The sequence below is a fragment of the Anolis sagrei genome, chromosome 4, assembly GCF_037176765.1.
Source record: "Anolis sagrei isolate rAnoSag1 chromosome 4, rAnoSag1.mat, whole genome shotgun sequence".
Classification (NCBI taxonomy): domain Eukaryota; kingdom Metazoa; phylum Chordata; class Lepidosauria; order Squamata; family Dactyloidae; genus Anolis; species Anolis sagrei.
Genome location: NC_090024.1, coordinates 99078544 through 99096113, shown reverse-complemented (window position 1 = coordinate 99096113; position 17570 = coordinate 99078544). Strand labels below are relative to the sequence as shown.

The window sequence follows — 17570 nt, the reverse complement described above, 5'->3', positions numbered from 1 at the left end:
AATACAAAAATGAATGCCTTGTTGGTAGAAAGGTATAATGTTACAATTTTGCAAGCATTTTCATAACATTTTTGCATATTTTTATCTTAATAGATGGAGTTTGGTATGCAGTTTCCTTTTTGGTATTCTTAGGAGAGAAATGCAGAACACATTTTAGAAACCCTTAAAACTGGAGGATAAGTTTGTTACAGTTATCTTATTAACTCAGTAAATGTCTGCTAAATTAATCTGTCTTTACATTCAAACAAAATAAATTTCATCCCAATTTTGCAATGAGGATCTTGACACCCTAGATACATTATTCCCCCCTCCCTTCATTTTTTCTACCTTTCTCATGGTTCCCGGGTCTGTTTTTTCCACCAGACTTGTACTGGTCCTTACATATAAGAACCATTGATTTCCCAGATTTGATTTGTTATGAGCTACCAAGCATCCATTTTCAAAGATGAAAAAGTTGATTGGAACAAGAAAGTGAACCTCTTAGTGGAAAAAAAAACAACACATAGCCACTGGACCAGAGATGTCATCATCAATTGACTGCCTCAAAACAATGGCAGATATAGTATTTGGAAGGTCAAGCAATCCTCACATCTGCTCTTGATAGATTTGACATAGCATTTCTATTGTTTTGCTGAGAAGGGAAAATGCTCTCTAGCTATAAATTATAGCTTTCTCAAAACATCCTTTGAGTATTCATATTAAACCTTAGATTTACCAATATCTTCCTGACACTGTAATACATTTTCAGTACACTAACTTTTGGCTGGGAAAAGAAATAAATCAGATCAAACCTTTACATACTCTGAGGGAACCTGGGAGGGTTGTCGTTGACATCGGTGAGTGTTATGTTTACAGTGGTTGATCCTGACAGCCCTCCAACCTGTCCAGCCATATCTTTGGCTTGAATGACAACCGAGTAATGTTCCCTGGCTTCCCGGTCCATGTTATGCAAGGCTGTCCTGATGACTCCTGTGATGTTACAAAAAATGGGAAAGAAGAAAGAAAAGAAACATTACTCTTCACTTCTTTATAAAGGTTATAAAAGGAGAGGCCACCTACATAGTTGCTCTTGTCAACAGAATGAGGCACAAAACTAATTAACATCCCCAGCAAGCCATATTCAGTTGAATTTTTGACTCACATTCAACAAATTTGCATTCTCTACTGTGCCACATCTGTTGCTGGGGAGGGAGGAACTTATATAAGGCATTACAAAGAAACATCAAACACATCACAATGTGTTCAAAGGCAAATGGAGCAGCATTTGATAGATTGTCAGCTTGCTGGGGGATATACTGAAATGAAAAATATTCCCATTACAAATGCATATAATATATTAATACATTATCAATCCAACCTATAGAAACATGACATCACATGTGATAATTGCTTCAGTAGCAGTTCAAGTGAATTATTAATGAAAATAGGTTGATCTATATATGTGATCTAAAATATATCTGATGTCAAGAAAGCTACACAAGTTTGCATTCCATCAATACCATCGCATGGTTTCATTCTTATTCATTAGTTTCTGAATACCATCCACATTCTTGATTCACACATAATATTTTTAGAAAAACACACATTCAGGTGGCTTTAGTGCAATGCCATTTGGGTAAAATTTCTGTTGGCTCCATCTGTTTAGTTATGAAAACATTTGCAAAATTGAAAAACAAATAAGTGCAGGGGCACATAAGAAAGGACAATGAAATAATTGATGTCACCTATATCCAGATGCTTGGCATCTGGAGAGAAGGTGGTTTGGGACAGATGATTAGCATATATACTCATGTTTAAGTCTAGAAATTAAAGTCAAAAATAATTCCAAAAACATATGTGTACTGGGGGGGGGGGGGGGAGGAGAGGCTCTTCTTTGACTAGAATAGCGAAAGATACAAGCTAAGTCTATCTTGGAAGAACCTAAACTAAGCACCAATCCCATCTACTTTATCCATTGTAGTGTTACTTCTGGCCTTCTTTAATGCCAGGGTGGAAAATGACAGGAAGCAGCAAGGGACAGCTGGTCCATGAGGAGGCACTGGTGCTTTCCTCTCTCCATGGAATAACTCTTGACTTATCCATGGGTCATATCATAATCTATAATTTTATCCTCAAAACCTGCCCTTGACTTATACATGAGATTTACTTCTGCATGAGTATAAACAGCATCTAGGTCACCCCTCTCAAAGTGCCTCAGCAGACATATTTATCAAAAGTTTCAGCTGAGAAAATCAGAGGAACCAATAACATAATAGGATATTAAAGAAACAGTACAGAATTTTAAAAGAAAAACATCACAAGGACTAGATGGCTTTGCCAGTATTTTTTTTCATATATTGTCACCAACATTTGCAACTATAATAAATGACAGTTTGCCGTGAAAAGAAGTACCGCAACCTGGGATGAGAAGCTAAATCAATAAGTCTGAATCCAGGTAACAATCCTCAATTGCCTCAGTCCTGTCAACCAATATATTTGTGAAAGTGGAATGTGAAAATCTGAACTTAAATCTAGTTCATTAGAATCATACTGGCTTTATTGAGAATAAAAAATACCAATGAATATCAAAAGATTAATTGAAAGTGTTGAGATCAACCAGAAACAGTGAAAACAAGCTGGTTTTCTCACTTTCAAAGTTAAAAAAATTGACTAAATAGAGTGGATATTTTTCTTTCTTTTTATGAAGATCAATTAAAATAGATGACGACTAAAGGAACTTTAGATGTATCCCATATGTCTCAGTGTTATTCTGCAGTTATTTAATTATGTGTACATCTATAAATCCAACAATTCAAAAATCAACTCAAGAGACCAGGGACAACTTATCCACATATCAATGTGAGTATAGAACTTTAACTCTTTACAAAAAAAAAAAAGAAAAAAAAGAAGAAGCATTCCCTTTTCTGTGCAATTGTGAGAGGGAAGAATTTAGACCATGGGAGAATCTTAAAAACCGCGACTAAACCCCTTTCCTCTGCCATGGGACTGCTTCTGACCATTTTGACTGCCTCGGTAGTGATATGGCAGTGGTGGTACTTGAATATGTATTCTTTTCATTTTGGAATGTCATAAAAAGGGGGGAAATGTCTGAGGCTTAAAGACTGACCTTCTTCTGTGAACAAAAAAAGAAATATTCAGTGTGCTCAAAGACAATCAGGAAATATAACAACAAAATGCCTTGAAAGGTTACTGGAACACTCATTTCCTCTGAATTTTTGAGGAAGGAATAGAAAGATAATTCCTGAATAAAATTATAATATTTTGCTTTACCATTAGCGATGTCTTTGGAACCACCGCCAGTACACTGATCTTGGAAGACTATCCTACTTGGACAATGAGGGATCGCCTAAGTGAAGCTTTGGAATTTGAGGAAAGTAGCAAATACAGATATCTACTATAAGATTTCCTGCCAACTATGAATTTGAAAATAAAAAAAGATAAGAAGCTTGCAAAACTCATCTCAGATGGAATGCTTCTCTATATTTTGGTATGAAGATTCGTAATAGAGTTAGAAACAGCCAAAACTTCAAGTAAAGTGTTGGGGTTCAGCCTGAGTTTGAACTTGAACCTGATTCTCTGTTTGTTCCTCCTGATGCTAATGAAAATATATTTACTGATGCTAATGGAAATGTACCTTTTGATGCCAATGCTCCTGAAATTAGTGAGGAAGAAACTGCTGTAGGTTTGGAAAATGCCAATGTTCCTGAAATTAGTGAGGAAGGAACTTCTGGAGATTTGGAAAATGAAAGTACCAGTGTTCATGAGAATGTTTCAGAGGGAAGCCTTGACCTTTCCCTCCCTTCTGCACCTGTTAACTGTAATGACAACAGAAGGGGCCAAATTTGGGAAGACAGAAGTAAATCACTCAGTTTGCGTCGATCCTCCCGAATTCAAGAATTAAAAACATTGGCTTCAAAGAAGAAGGGCGGTTCGTGGAACCAATTCTTGAGCTTTAATTGCCTTACGCCAGGCTGACTGTCTCAGTTCAGGCATCGTTTCAGAATTGATGAAGACCTTGGCAGTTCTCCCGGTTCCCTGGCCATAGTTTGGGAAGATTTCTAGGATATCAAGTACGGTTAGTGGATTGCTAACAGGTTCCAGTATTTCACAGTGAGGCTTTTGGTTTTGCTTTGTCCATTTAAATTCATGTTTGCTGATTTTGCTGTGGCTTTTGACTTGCATTTTTCCTTTATTTTGTAACCATTTTTCTTCAATAAAAAAGGATTGTTTTTCACAGTCAAGTGTGGTGGATAGTTATCTTAGGGCCTCGTTCACTGCTCTGGATTGCAACATAAAGCCATTTGTACAATATGACACAATATGAGAGGGGAAAAAAAGGAAAGGACAAATAAACAACATCACTGCCATACCTGATGACATATTGGCCATTTGGTTTGGCAAATGGCCAATTGAGCTGAAAAACAGTCTAAAAGTATTCAAGGCTATTCCTGAGTTCCATTGCTTGAATCAGGAATTTTGTATTGAGCAAACATCTGGCTTTTAGAAATTGCTTTCCAATATACAGAAGATGCCTTTCTCTTAACATAAGGAAAATTAAATGAGTAACCATTCAAGAAATCTGTAGCAAATTCTGTAATATTAGCTTAGACCCTGCCAAGTCTTTGTCTATTAGATTATTTAATGGAGAGTCACCGACTTAATGGAATCCAACAATCAGAATTTATTGACCAGGAAGCTAAATAATCCCGAAGAAAAGGGAGTCCTGAACTATGAATGCAGTTCAATATATACATGTTTCAAATATTTTCTCACCATGGGAATAAAATTGTTTAAATTATTGATTGCTTTGAGAAGAAAAGTAGTGAAGAATTCTATCCCCAAACATGCACTATTCTGGTTTTATAATGGCAGACATTTTGTTTACTCTAACATTTCCTTTCACTTTCCCAGCATCCTGTCACTGTTAGTCCTATCAAGGAACAAATCTAGGGCGGGCATCTGCTAGGATAAAAGTGTCATTGGCAAGAGGCACTTTCACTGTTTCCCCTTGTGAGATCTACAGATCCATCTAGACCATTTATAGAGCCTTCGGAAAATATGAGATAGAAGTTTGCTCTATCGTAACAATAACCAATACTTATTGGTACAGAGTGGACACATTTGGCAATTCTCCATGCACAGACTACATGTATTACTTCCATTCTTGCTGTGAAATAAAACAGAATGATAGATATGTTTCTTTTCTCTCCCCCCCCCCCCTTTTGTGTGTGAAGGCAAGAAGGCTTGGCATTTTCTCTGGAAGATTTTTTCCAAATTCAACTCCCTTCCTGGAGGAGCATCTTCCTACCTTATTGGGCTTACTTTTAGAGATTTTCTAATAGTGTTCTGGTTTCCTCTGATACTCAGCGTGTATTAAAGCAGTTTGACACCTCTTTAAATGCCATGATCTATAGTTTGGTGTGATACCAGAACTATTCAGCAGAAAAGGCTAAAAACCTTGCAAAACTACAATTCCTATGGCTCCAGAGCATTGTGCAATGTATTTAAAGTGGTGTCAAATGCATTAACCCTTCAGTGTTAGTGTATCCTCCGTTTGGAAAGATTTTTGTCTTAAAGTCCAAATTTAACATATACTTACAACTTTCCAGTAGTTACTTCCACAGAACTTTACTCTTTAGTGCATGGTTCTCAACCTTTCTAACACCAGGACCCCTAAATATGGTTCCTTATGTTGTGGTGACCCCGAACCATAATTTTTGTTGCTCCTTTATAACTGTAATTTTGCTACTGTTACAAATTGTAATGTAAATGTCTGATATGAAGGATGTGTTTTAATTGTTACAAATTCAACATAATTAAAGCATCATGATTAATCAGGAAAAAAATGGATTTGCAGTACCTTCAACCGATTCAGCGCTGACTTCCACAGACCACTGAGACCTCCACACAGAACTCCCGGATGGTGAGAATGTGAGGCAGGTGAGGCGGGCTTTCTGTGACGTAGACCTTGCACGGAGGACACCTCGCCTGCCACACGCCCTCGCTGGATGACAAGAGAGTGAGGCAGGTGAGGCGGGCTTTGCACGAGGCAAGGCCTTGCATGAAGGAGTCCTCGCCTGGCCCATGCCCTTGGGGTGAGGCCAATGGAGGAGGCCTCATGACCTCTCCAAAATGGCCAGGTGACCCACCTGGAGGTCGTGACCCCCAGGTTGAGAACCGCTGCTTTAGTGGAACTTGCCTGGAAATCCTAAGTATCATCCATACCTTGAATCCTTTACCTGGCAATCCTCAGTTCATTTAATCTGTTCTTTAAAGTAAAAATGCATACCAGTGCTTTAAACAACTTCACTTGAATTAGCATTTATTCAGTTTCGCATATATCTATTAGGCCTGTGCAATCAATCAAACATGTTTCAATACCCATTATAAAATTAGGGGTGGGGGAAAGTAGTTTCTAAAGTGTTTCTGAAATTAGATGGGGTCTGTAATTAATTGGTTTTGTTTGTTACTTTTTGTAAAGTAATTGTGCCAATGGGGAAACTTCAGGGGGTCCTTTCTCCATCATTGTTAGAGTTATTGACATTGAACTTGCTAAAATTATAGAACACACACATTGAACACTGTTAGCCCATAAAATTTCAGAATGTTTCACTTATCCACAGATCTTTTGGAAATTTTCAAAGCTTTTACAAAAACTTTTTTTTAAAAAAAAAAACCCTACAAGAGCCATCTCCTTGAATTTTCTATACAATGACACAAAATAACAGGCGATCATCCCTCCCAAGTTTCAGAAATATTAATAAATTTACTGATTTTGGATTTTTTTATAAAAAAAAACCTTTTTTAAAAAAAGCCACAACCACTATCTCATTTAATGTATTTAACCGATAAAACTTGAATTTATGGATTTCTTCCCAGCCCAGTACAGATTTACTTACTAGTACTGAAGTATCAGTCAGTTCTCCTCTTTGCAGATTCAACCATGTATTTGAACTATGGCTGCTGCTATGAGGGACAAATCGCTCCACTATCCTGATTGGGGCTTTCTGATGCTGAGAAGAATTCTGGGAAATGTAGTTTATGACACGGACTTTTGAATTCTCTGGTGTAGGGCCCCTCGCCTTCCCAAACTACATTTCCCAGAATTCTGTGCTTTCTCAGTCTCTTTTCCAGCTTACTGAGCTCATCCTGTCCTACTGCTTTCCTCTTCTCATGGAGAGAGGCGGCCTATCTTTTCTTAATTTAAAGAGGAATGGCAGCTTTTTTGGCTTCACATCGTTTGCACTCAAAATGACTTCTGAGCATATCAGAATCAAACAAAAAAGTATTGGGTGAATTTTGATTCTTAGGTTTTTTGCATGCCCCACTCCCCCAGTGTTCCTTAATATCTGTTTGTATATACAAAACTTACAAATTAGATATGACTTATGATTTAAAAATGAAGATTTGCACACCCCTATATCTCTATACTTCATCATGAATAAAGAGAAAACTTATTAATTCAGAATTACATTATATCTCTTTTAAAGTCTGGACTAAAAACCAGAACCTATTCACCACCTATAATCTTACATTTTGATAAAAGAAATTTTGAAATAAAATGCCCTAATTATGTGAATTATGTGGCAGGGACAAATCTTATATTCAATACCTGATACGGACTATATGGCAAAGCTAAACAGTATGTACAAAATGGTATGAGGCCCTTTGTTCTGCAAATTGGCTCAGTTCTCTAACCCCTCAACCAATCTCACAGCTTTACAGAGCTAGGAAGGTGTATGGATTGTGCAGCATTGAAAACATAGTTGTGCAACAAGCCTTACTCCTTCGAGGAAGAAATGTATGTGCAGATCCATCCCAACATGAGTTCAGGACTTTTCTTTTAACTCCCCTGTGATAATATACTGTGATTCATCCATCTCTTTTCTTCCAAAAATTCCTTTCTTGCATCTTGTGGCTTCATGCTGTGTCAAGGCATCCAGGAATGGTAACATCAATATAACATGTTGGAAACCGAGCTTGAAAAGTAGTCATTTACTGTCACAATAAAATGGTTACCTTAAAAATAAATGTCTGAGATGTACTGACTACTGCCATGTAGGACAGAACACTCTCCTCCAATCAACCTTGTTTTCTACCTTAACAGCTACAATAGCTGTAATGCAGCAGCACAACCCAGTGCTTGAATCCATGTTATTCTTCATCCATTTAGTAATCTATACTTTTATAATTATAAAAATAACTAAAAGCTATTATTTTATCACAAATGGATTTCTGGTTACAATCTGAAGTTGTAAAGTAATGCTTCCATTATTGGAAAGTTAATTCCAAATTCTATAAGCCTATTTTGAACCTCAGATACTTCCAAGCTTTCAGGTTTGTTCAGAGGACATTGATAAATATAAAGGCATAATTATATGCAGTTTCCCTTATCCATTGATTGTTGGTTGATTGATTGACTGACTAATTAACTGTATGTGTTGCCTTTCTCTCAGAGCAGGGCTTCCAAGGACTGTAAAATAAAAACATTTAGAACTGAAATTAAAAACCATGAACATTTGTTCATAAAGCATTTTAAAATCAATTTAAAACAACATACAAGTTTTTAATTTTAAAAAGATAAAAAAAAAACATTTCCACTAAAATGGAATAAAAACTGATGCATTTAAAACGACAAGCCAATCAAAGTTTTGCTTTTTGTTTTGTTTTGTAAGATTGGAAATTGCTTATGGACATTTTTAATAATACAAAATCTATTTGCAACAATGAAATAATGCCTTGGCTCAGCTCACTTCCACACAGCCTTTTAACCCATGCCCAATCGGGTTTAAAGTCCACACACTACCCATGAACACCCACATTTTTCTGGGGGGGGGGGTGTCCAGATGCCCTGCCAGACCTTCCAGCAGGGCACCCAGACACCAACAAAAATCCACCAAAAAGTCTTTAAATGTAAAAATTATTTACCCAGCTGCCGGCCTACTCCTGGCATGGAGAAAGGACATGCCAGGAGAAGGGGGGCAAGAAGCGATTTTCAACCTCCCACCTCCTCCTGGCATGTCATTTCTATGTGCCAGGAGAGGGCCGGCAGCAGGATAGTGGTGGCCAGGTAAGTATATATATATATATTACTTTTTATGTTTTTAAAAGAAGTTTAGGGGAGGAGATGGTGGTCAGAAGGATAATGGTGGCCAGGTAAGTTTTTTTTTTACTTTTTAGATTTTTTTAAAGACGTTTTGGTGAGGGGTGGCAGCTATCTTGGGTTTTCCGGGCTCCAGGACCCTGTAAATTCTGAGACAGCTATGTGGATTAGGCTCAGAAGTCGTATAACATGATTCCCAGGCTCAATCCACACAGGGTCAACACCTGGAAAGACCCGGGTCTTACACGTGTCAAATTTATTCCCTTTTCCCTGAGGTATCATTTGGATGCTTCGGGGAGAAGCGTGGGAGCTTGTGCATATAAGGAAGCTGTGTGGATGTGTTGGGGTTCAGCCTGTGTGTGAACCTGAACCTGATTCTCTGATTGTATTTCCTGATGCTAATGAGGATGTTGATTCTGAGATCAATGTAGAAGAAACTCCTGCAGCCTTGGAAAGCAAAAGTCCAAATTCCCATGAGAATATTTCAGAGCCAAGTGGTGAACTTTCACTCCCTTCTGGCTCTTCAGAGAATCCGACACCTGGGCTCTCTAATGAGGATAGGAGAGGGCAGATTTGGCAGAGCAGGGGAGAATCACAAGGTTTACGAAGGTCAGCTAGATTGAGAGAAAGGCAAACAAGGCCTTCAAAGCCTTCAGGCGTGTCACATAATAGATTTCTCGGCTTTAAGTGCCTCCCGTCTGGATGCATCTTCAGACCAGGCATCGTTTCAGATTCATGTGCAGACTCTTGCAGTTCTCCTGCTTCCAGTGGCTTTGTTCCAAGGAGTTTTTTCTAGTGCTTCAAGTACGGTTAGTGGATTGCTAACAGGTTCCAGGATTTACCAGTGTTACTGTGGATTTTTGATCTTGATTATGGACATTTCTTGTTGCTAATTTTTACTGTGGCTTTTTACCTTGCATATTTTCCTCTATTTTTGTATTCATCTTTCATCAATAAAAAGGATTGTTTTTCCTGAAGTCAAGTGTGGTGGATTGTTGTCTTAAGGTCCAGTTTCCTGCTCTGGGTTGCAACAGGATGTGTCCTTGGTCATTAACCAGAGTGGAGGATACATTCAAGAAATAAGAAGAAAAATATGTCTTGTAAGGCCAGCTAGGAAGAAACTACAAGATCCTGAAGTGTAAAGGTGTATAATTGAATACTAAGGTTAGGATCATCCAGTTTCAGTTTCTAAGTTTAGTTGTGAAATCTGGGTCCCACCTACAAAGTCACATAATGTAGGATGTAGGATAGGAAATGGATGAGTCTGAGGCATCCAGATGACATTTCAGGCTAATACATTTCAACCTGGAATATACCAGGTTTAAAAGACCCCTTATTGAAAAATCTCAACCTTTGGGGGTAGAGGACTGTCCCATGGGATCCAAGCAAGCACTCCGCACAGTCATCCCTACTCCCCAGTTCAGGTAGCCCAGGGAAGAGGGATGTTAATGCCAGCCTCCCCCCCTGCCGCCGCCCATATTTAACTTTTTTTATAAAAAAACCCTTAAGTAGGCTAAATGGAGGACAAGGAGGGGAGAGGGGACAATCACCTGCCCATCCATGTCAATCGTAAATTGGCACGGGTGGATAGTCTGGCCACCCCTTTCCCCCAGCCAAAAAGCTGGGATTTCAGCCCATGTGGCCAAGAAACATGAAGAAAACAGGCATTTAAAATGCTAATTTTTCTTTGCATTTGTGCCAGTGTAGACAGTACAATAAAGTTCATAGGAACAAAATCAACTCATTTGATCTATGGTGCTGGAGAAGAGTACTATTGACACTGTGGACTACTAAAAACACAAATGGATCTTAGAGCAAATTAAGTCTGAACAATCCTGAATGGTTAAACTGAAACTGTCATACTTGGGCATATCATTAGAAGACATAACTCACTAGCTTGCTTATCAAACTAGAATCATGTTCTGGAATGTAACAGATTTTGCTAGAAGGGAAATTCCCATTTCAGCAGCATATTATGGACCCACTGGAATTTGAGCTGCAGTTTTGATTCTGAAAGAAAGTGGTTTTTGAGTGGTAGAATCTTACACTTATCACTTAAGCGGATTCTGCAATTTTATTTTATGAACTGCTTTGAAGAAGCCATCTGCATTTTTAAAAGGAAAAGAAAAAAAATGACTGATTGTGCCTTGTAGAAGAAGTCATTTATCACTTGAAAGATGATTCATAGTATCTTCTCAATCTACAAAATGTGAGATAAGCATATTTTTGCAGAAGCCCCTTGAATGATCAGTACCTAGTGTGTTGTAGGTGTAAGTGCAATGGACTAGAGCATGAAAAATCCACAACATAACCCACGGGACTGATGTGATTATTTAAATGGGGGAAAAGGAAAGTACATGGCACGCAAGTTTGAATTTTATTATAGAAAAGGTAGTTATACACCAAACTCTTTCAAACATGGTCACCAACTAAGGTCCCTTCTACACTGCCATATAATCCAGATTATCAGAGTAAATAATTTGGATTATCTGCTTTGAACTGGATTATATGAGTCTACACTGTCATATAATCAGCTTCAAAGCAGATAATCTGGATTTTATATGGTAGTAGAAGGGGCCTTCAATTTCAGTTCATCACTGGCCCTAGCTGTATAAAAGGTGCTGTATATAGTTCACTGTCAAGACCTAATTAAGTTAGATAAGGCAAGCAGAAAAAATAGACAGCATAAAGCATAACCAAGGTTAAAAGAGAGTCCTAAGAGAGAGAAAATGAACCAAGTGTGGAGGATCAAAAGACAAACAGCAGACCAGGGTCTAATCTGTCAAGTTCTTAACAGAAAACAAGGAAGGAGATTCCAAAAGGCAAACGCAGTCCAAGGTGAAACAGTCACAGATAAATCACCACTAGAATCACTGGCTAGCAGGTGGTTTTAAAGTTGTGAGGCGAAAGTGATATTTTCAACCATTATATGGTGTTAGGAATATAAAGCTACTAGGAATCAAACTAGTGTCCAGTTGTAAGTGTTCTGTTGTTTTCTGCTCTTGAGGAAGTCCTGTTCTTGTGTAGATCTTCCTCACGTCCAGTCTGCCTAATCACCTCAAAGCAACCTATGCCTTCAGTTGATACACTCTAGATCACTACTTCTTAAACGGTAGGTCCTGACCCCAAATGGGGTTCCCTTAGGTCAATGTTGGGGTTTTGAAAAATTTGGCAGCAGCAAAGGGTTTCTGAATGCCACCCTTTTACACATATTTGTTAGCAGCAAGATGCAGTGCTACAGTGGACACTGCAGGAAATGCTTCTGTTATACTTCATAAAAAGGCCTATTTAGTTCACCTTGCAAATGCTGATTTCTTATCAGCAAATGTTTATTTTTTATACCTATTTTAAATACTTATATACCTGCGGTCATGTTAAAGTTTGCAGGTGGAAAGGAGTCATGAGTGCAAAACATTTAAGACGTCCTGCTCTAGATGACAGGGAGTGGTACAGCCTTCTTTTCACTCTACAGCTTGTCTCTCTGAAAGGTGAAGTCTCTAGCCCTCCTGAGACTCCTGGCTCTGCAGGATCAGTACCTTGCCATTCTCTCCTTCAAGTTGTTCAATGTTACTCTAATCTGGAAAAGTCTTTTGTAAGGTCATGACACTTTGTGGACTGACAGGATTGCTGGGAGCAGGACTTGTAAATATAGCTATAGTAGCTCTCTATTTAGGGCATTCGTCAAAGCTAATCAGAGAACTACTGTATCAATTATATAGTGGTAGTACTAAGACTCTAGATTCAGAGGAACACATTATTGAATACTATTTGATTGCATGATATTATGCATTCACTACTACTTCATATTGATTGGTTTAGGGAATAAGCAAGAGCCATGAACCCCTCCTCCTATGCCCCGCATCTGCATTTTTTGGTCAGCAGTCCCTTTGAGGAATGGGAATTTGGTCCCTGTTGAGTTGGTTGACATTTCTATTTGTCCTGTGAATGATTTCTGGGGGAAGAGGGAATTACAATAGGAATTCTTTTTCTGATAGTCAGGGGAGAAACAGACTCCTGTTGCTCACAACAGCTAACTGTTTGACAAATAAGGATTGAAGTGGTAGAGGGCTCAGGCAGAAAGACATTACTTAGCTGCATACATAAAATGGTTATGCCGTTAAATAGGTTTTATAGACTATGGCAATTAAAAGTAGGCAAATTAAGTTTAAGGAGAAAAAAAAAACAGTTCCCTCCTCTTGATTTTATGGCCAGATTCCAATGGTGTACTCTGGTACCAGAGATACCAGGGCTTTCTTCCCTACCTTGTCCTGCTGCAGGAGGAACAAAGGGTGGAAGAGAACAAGATGAATTCTGATTTATTCAGAAACAGGAGGATTCACAAGAAGAGTATTAAATGTGGGTATAAAAAGGCAATGTGTTTCTATAAAAGACTACCACTATCAATTGGATTCTTTGCTGACATAATCAAATTGAACTACCAAAATATTTTTTTTTATTTTAAAGCAAGCAGGAAAACACATAAAGTGTATAGAAACATAGAATTGTGCTGTCTTAATCAACAGCCATGGAGGGTTATGTTTTAAAATCACAATGTAAAAGAATGTGGGGAGATACATGTTAGTGACTTTATCAGAGCTTTTAACTACCTTGGTATACATTATGGCTGATTTGAAATTTTCATTTTTGCCATCTGCAGCAGTGCCTTTATTTCACACTTTTCATGGCAGCAATAACTGTTTGGAGAGAACTACACCCCACACATATTCCTACATACAGCTGTTGAGCAACACCAAAATCATTTTCCAAGTCATTAAATGCATTCCTTTACCTAAAAAGGCTGAGTTGTTGATAATAAAAAGCAGAGATGATTCAAACAAGAGCATGCAGGTGCAAATCTGTCAAATGGCATAGCACTAGAAGGGTGACTGGCTCTGACCCATTACTCACAATCCTCTTCTTGTAGGGAAGTTTTATGGAATGGGTGTATATTCCTCCTGTGCAGATGGCATATTATTGTCCTGCAGTAAGTGAACATTTGCAGAGCCAAAATAGCAACCAAAAAAACCAAACACAGGAGCCCAAATTCTGGATGAATTAGACAAGCTCGTTATAGGATCCAACAGGAAAAGAGAGACCATTATGATAAACCAGGTGCTCACATAAAGCAACAGGAACACTCCTGCAAACATAAAATTAGTCACAAGGCTCTTAAGTATCTAAATACCAGTAACGTATTGATGCAGAAATATAGCAGTTTGGGATATATAAAGCAATTTACCCCTTGCTGAGATGCTCTGATTTCTATTCTCTCAAGAAAATATACTACATTGGGCATGCTAACTTGATGAGAGTTCTTAACAATAGAGCCTGTATTCAGTTTTGGAGGGCCCACTGAAAGTTAAATATGGTTTTTATTGTTTGTTGACACAGAAATGTTTGGAGGCACTAAAATAGCCTTCCCTTGTTCAGTTATTTACAACATATCATTCAAACTGTTTATCCTTTTTTCATAAGAGCATATATATTAGGGATGTGCAATTCGTCAAAAATCTGTTCTGTTTTTGGCTGCCCCCTCCCCATCCATTTACTAGGAAATGCTCAAAATCAGGAGGGGGGAATACCGTTTCGTGATCCATCAGCTGGAAGTTCTCTTTTTGCTTCATTGGTAACAATGACGGAACTGGTGAGGCTCCTCTCTGTCATTTTTATGGCAATTGGAATGAAAATGGCCACACTCGGAGGACACATTTATGACTGCAAGTTAAGCCCCCCCCCCCCAAGTTTCAGAACATTTGGGTCATACACATATCTTCAGAATTTTTTTTAAAGTTTTCACAAATAAGAAAAATGGGTTTTTGTAAGTTTTAAATAGTATTTTAATATATATTTTTAATTTGGGCGGGGGGAGGATGCTGGACTGGTGAAGAAGTAAAAACACATAAGCCAGAAGGTAGGGCTGGGGAGGGAATAGCAGAGAGTCAAAAAGGTGAACAAGAAGAAAGAAATTTTTATATGTTTTGGGAAAGGAACTTAGGCTGCTGGTGCAGGACAGCGTACAGAAGCCAGAAGGTAGGGCTGGGGAGGGATTGAAATGGAATTTGTCCCCATGAGGATTCAAGGAAGTCAGAATATTCCCTATACTTATACCACATTCAGTCAAAATAAGTAGAAAAATGTAAAAAAAAATACTTTAACACACACAAAAGCCCTTTTTAAACTCATAGCCCCTCCCCCACAAATACATACCCACTTCTCCCTAGCAAAATTATTAGTAAAGAAGGACTATAATAACAATGTTAAGAAAATATAATGCAGAAGAAAAAGGTTGGAATTCCCTGGTATATACAGACCAGCCTTGCAAAAAGACACGTGATCCGCAAGGCTAACACAGAAAAACCTGCACTTGTGCAGCTGCTCTTCTCACGTGGCAGCTGGATTCAGCCAAAGATTGGCCACCATGTGCCCTGTTACTGCCGACCTTCGGCTCCCCTGTCCCATTTCTGGAGATCCAGCTGCCAGATTAGCAGAATTCCCCGACAACTGTCCCCAAGTTAAGAACAAACTTGGTTCTGTAGGCTTGTTCTTAAGTTGAATTTGTATGTACTCTGAAAGGTACATGTTTAAGCGTAGTTCTATATATATAAACTTTGGCTAGCATAGGGAAGGGTTAATATCCCTTTGGTATTTGTTTTGTTCCCTGTGTCCCTGTTGAGAAGATTTCATCTCATTTTCTGTCCCTGTGATCATTGGATTATTGTGGAAACAAAGGTTGTGACATAGCTTCAGTTGAGACACCATGATAACTCTTTCAGGAGTGAATTTCCATTCCTAGGGCTAAATTACTGTTGTCTCACTCTTGTTCTTAACTATGAGTCATATGTAAATCAGATGTTTGTAATTCAGGAACTACCTATATATATCTATAAGGAGTGAGAAAAATGGAAATGGGCAGAATATGGAGGATCTGTCTAGAGTTTAGAGCACTGGCATTTTGTCTTCCCTCCAGGTTTTAACCTAACCTTCAGGGAACTATCCAAATGCTGAGTGGGATTTCTCTCCAAATTAAGATAAAAACCATGAACTACCACTGATCTGGAGAAATTCAGAAAGAAAAGCCTGAAAATATACTCAATTTTCAAAGCCATGGAAAATCCCAGTAGCTTCTCAAAAAAGATAGGATACATCTGACCAATTCCTAATTGAAAATCTGTGTCTACCTGAAACAGGTACTCTTTTTTAAATAGACTGATAGATTTGAGATTGCCAATGGATAATATACTGTCAACCACTGCCTTTACACATAAACCACCTTATGAGTTCTTAATCCAAAAAGCAAACAAACTCAAAGGGTAGCAGGCTGTTTTCAATCATATTTGTCTTTTTAATTTATTGTCTAAGACTATAACAGGACTCCAAAAGAATAAAAAAATATAGGCAGCTCCAACATATTTCTTTACCTTTTTCTCTTTTCTTGGATATTTAAAATGAAGTTGTGTGTGTATGTGTGGATGAACACATTCCATAAATGAGGATGTTTGTTTTTCCTGGACATCACCGGGTTGCTTTTTCTAAAATTTTCATTATGTTGTGCTTTGTGGGGTGTGAGATGTGATCTGGCATCAAATTGCAGTGGTCTGGCTCTGTTGGAAGTAGCACCAACACCAGGAATTGCTATAAATATGGCCAGAGAGAACAGAGATGACCCATGAATCACGTCTTGTCGCACTTCTAGTTGATCATAGAGTCCTTAAAACTCCAGAACAAGCCATGATTTCTGACACATGTAAGTAATTTGGCTGCTTCCAAGATGGAAATGGCTGCAATTATTTGCATTTCAAGTTATTGGGTTTGGGCAGCCCAATTGCATAGGATGGTCCAATTGCACAGAAGTGATGGGAGAGAAGGGAGAGGGGAAATGAAGGGATGTTTCCTTTCTCCCCTCTTCTTATTCCCCATAGTTTTAGTGCCTTCATTGATGTTATGTCTGTCACAACTAACCATTTCAAGGCTGGGGGTTGCAGCAGGGTAGTGGTTCAACAGGGTAAAACTGGGATTGGCAACAATGAATGATTGGAACACCCTCCTGCCTCTGCAGTGGCCCAGCACAGGTGGTAAAGACTATCCTGGGGCTAATCCAGAGTGTGACACACCCCATTGGACCCAGGATAATATGTCAATGCAAAACCTCTCTAGGTCATTATATCACTGCTGTTAAAGGGCATTACTTGCAAAGAAAAGCATTTCTAGGTGACAAACAGGATTCCTGTTTCTCTATGTGAAAAAAGGAATTTCAGCAAGAAGAGATCACATGATTAGTGTAATCAGATGGAATTCTCTTATCTACACAACTAGATAAGAGAATTTCTTGACCTGTTTACTCCTTAACAACCCTAAAGGAGAATAAAAGCCTAGAGTCCCCTGCCAGAGTGGGGGTGGTAGGGGAAGTAATTTCAATATCTGTTCAAATATATTTCTTAAGATATAAAAGACATTCCACCAATGGAAA

General features: G+C 38.4%; 1 protein-coding gene across 4 annotated transcripts in view; it reads right to left on the bottom strand.

Moving 5' to 3' along the window:
• LOC132774511 (cadherin-18) overlaps nt 1-17570 on the bottom strand; it is a 768567-nt gene that overhangs the window by 103996 nt on the left and 647001 nt on the right. For 3 of the 4 annotated variants that reach the window (XR_010909825.1, XM_060774682.2, XM_060774681.2), the window contains one exon: nt 802-969. Coding sequence is in view for 3 of the 4 variants with exons in the window: in XM_060774682.2 (XP_060630665.2) it covers nt 802-969 (168 nt within the window). In the remaining variant the exon portion in view is untranslated. Of the gene's footprint in view, nt 1-791; nt 970-17570 lie in introns of those variants that run through there. The other variant, XM_060774683.2, reaches the window with a different exon arrangement.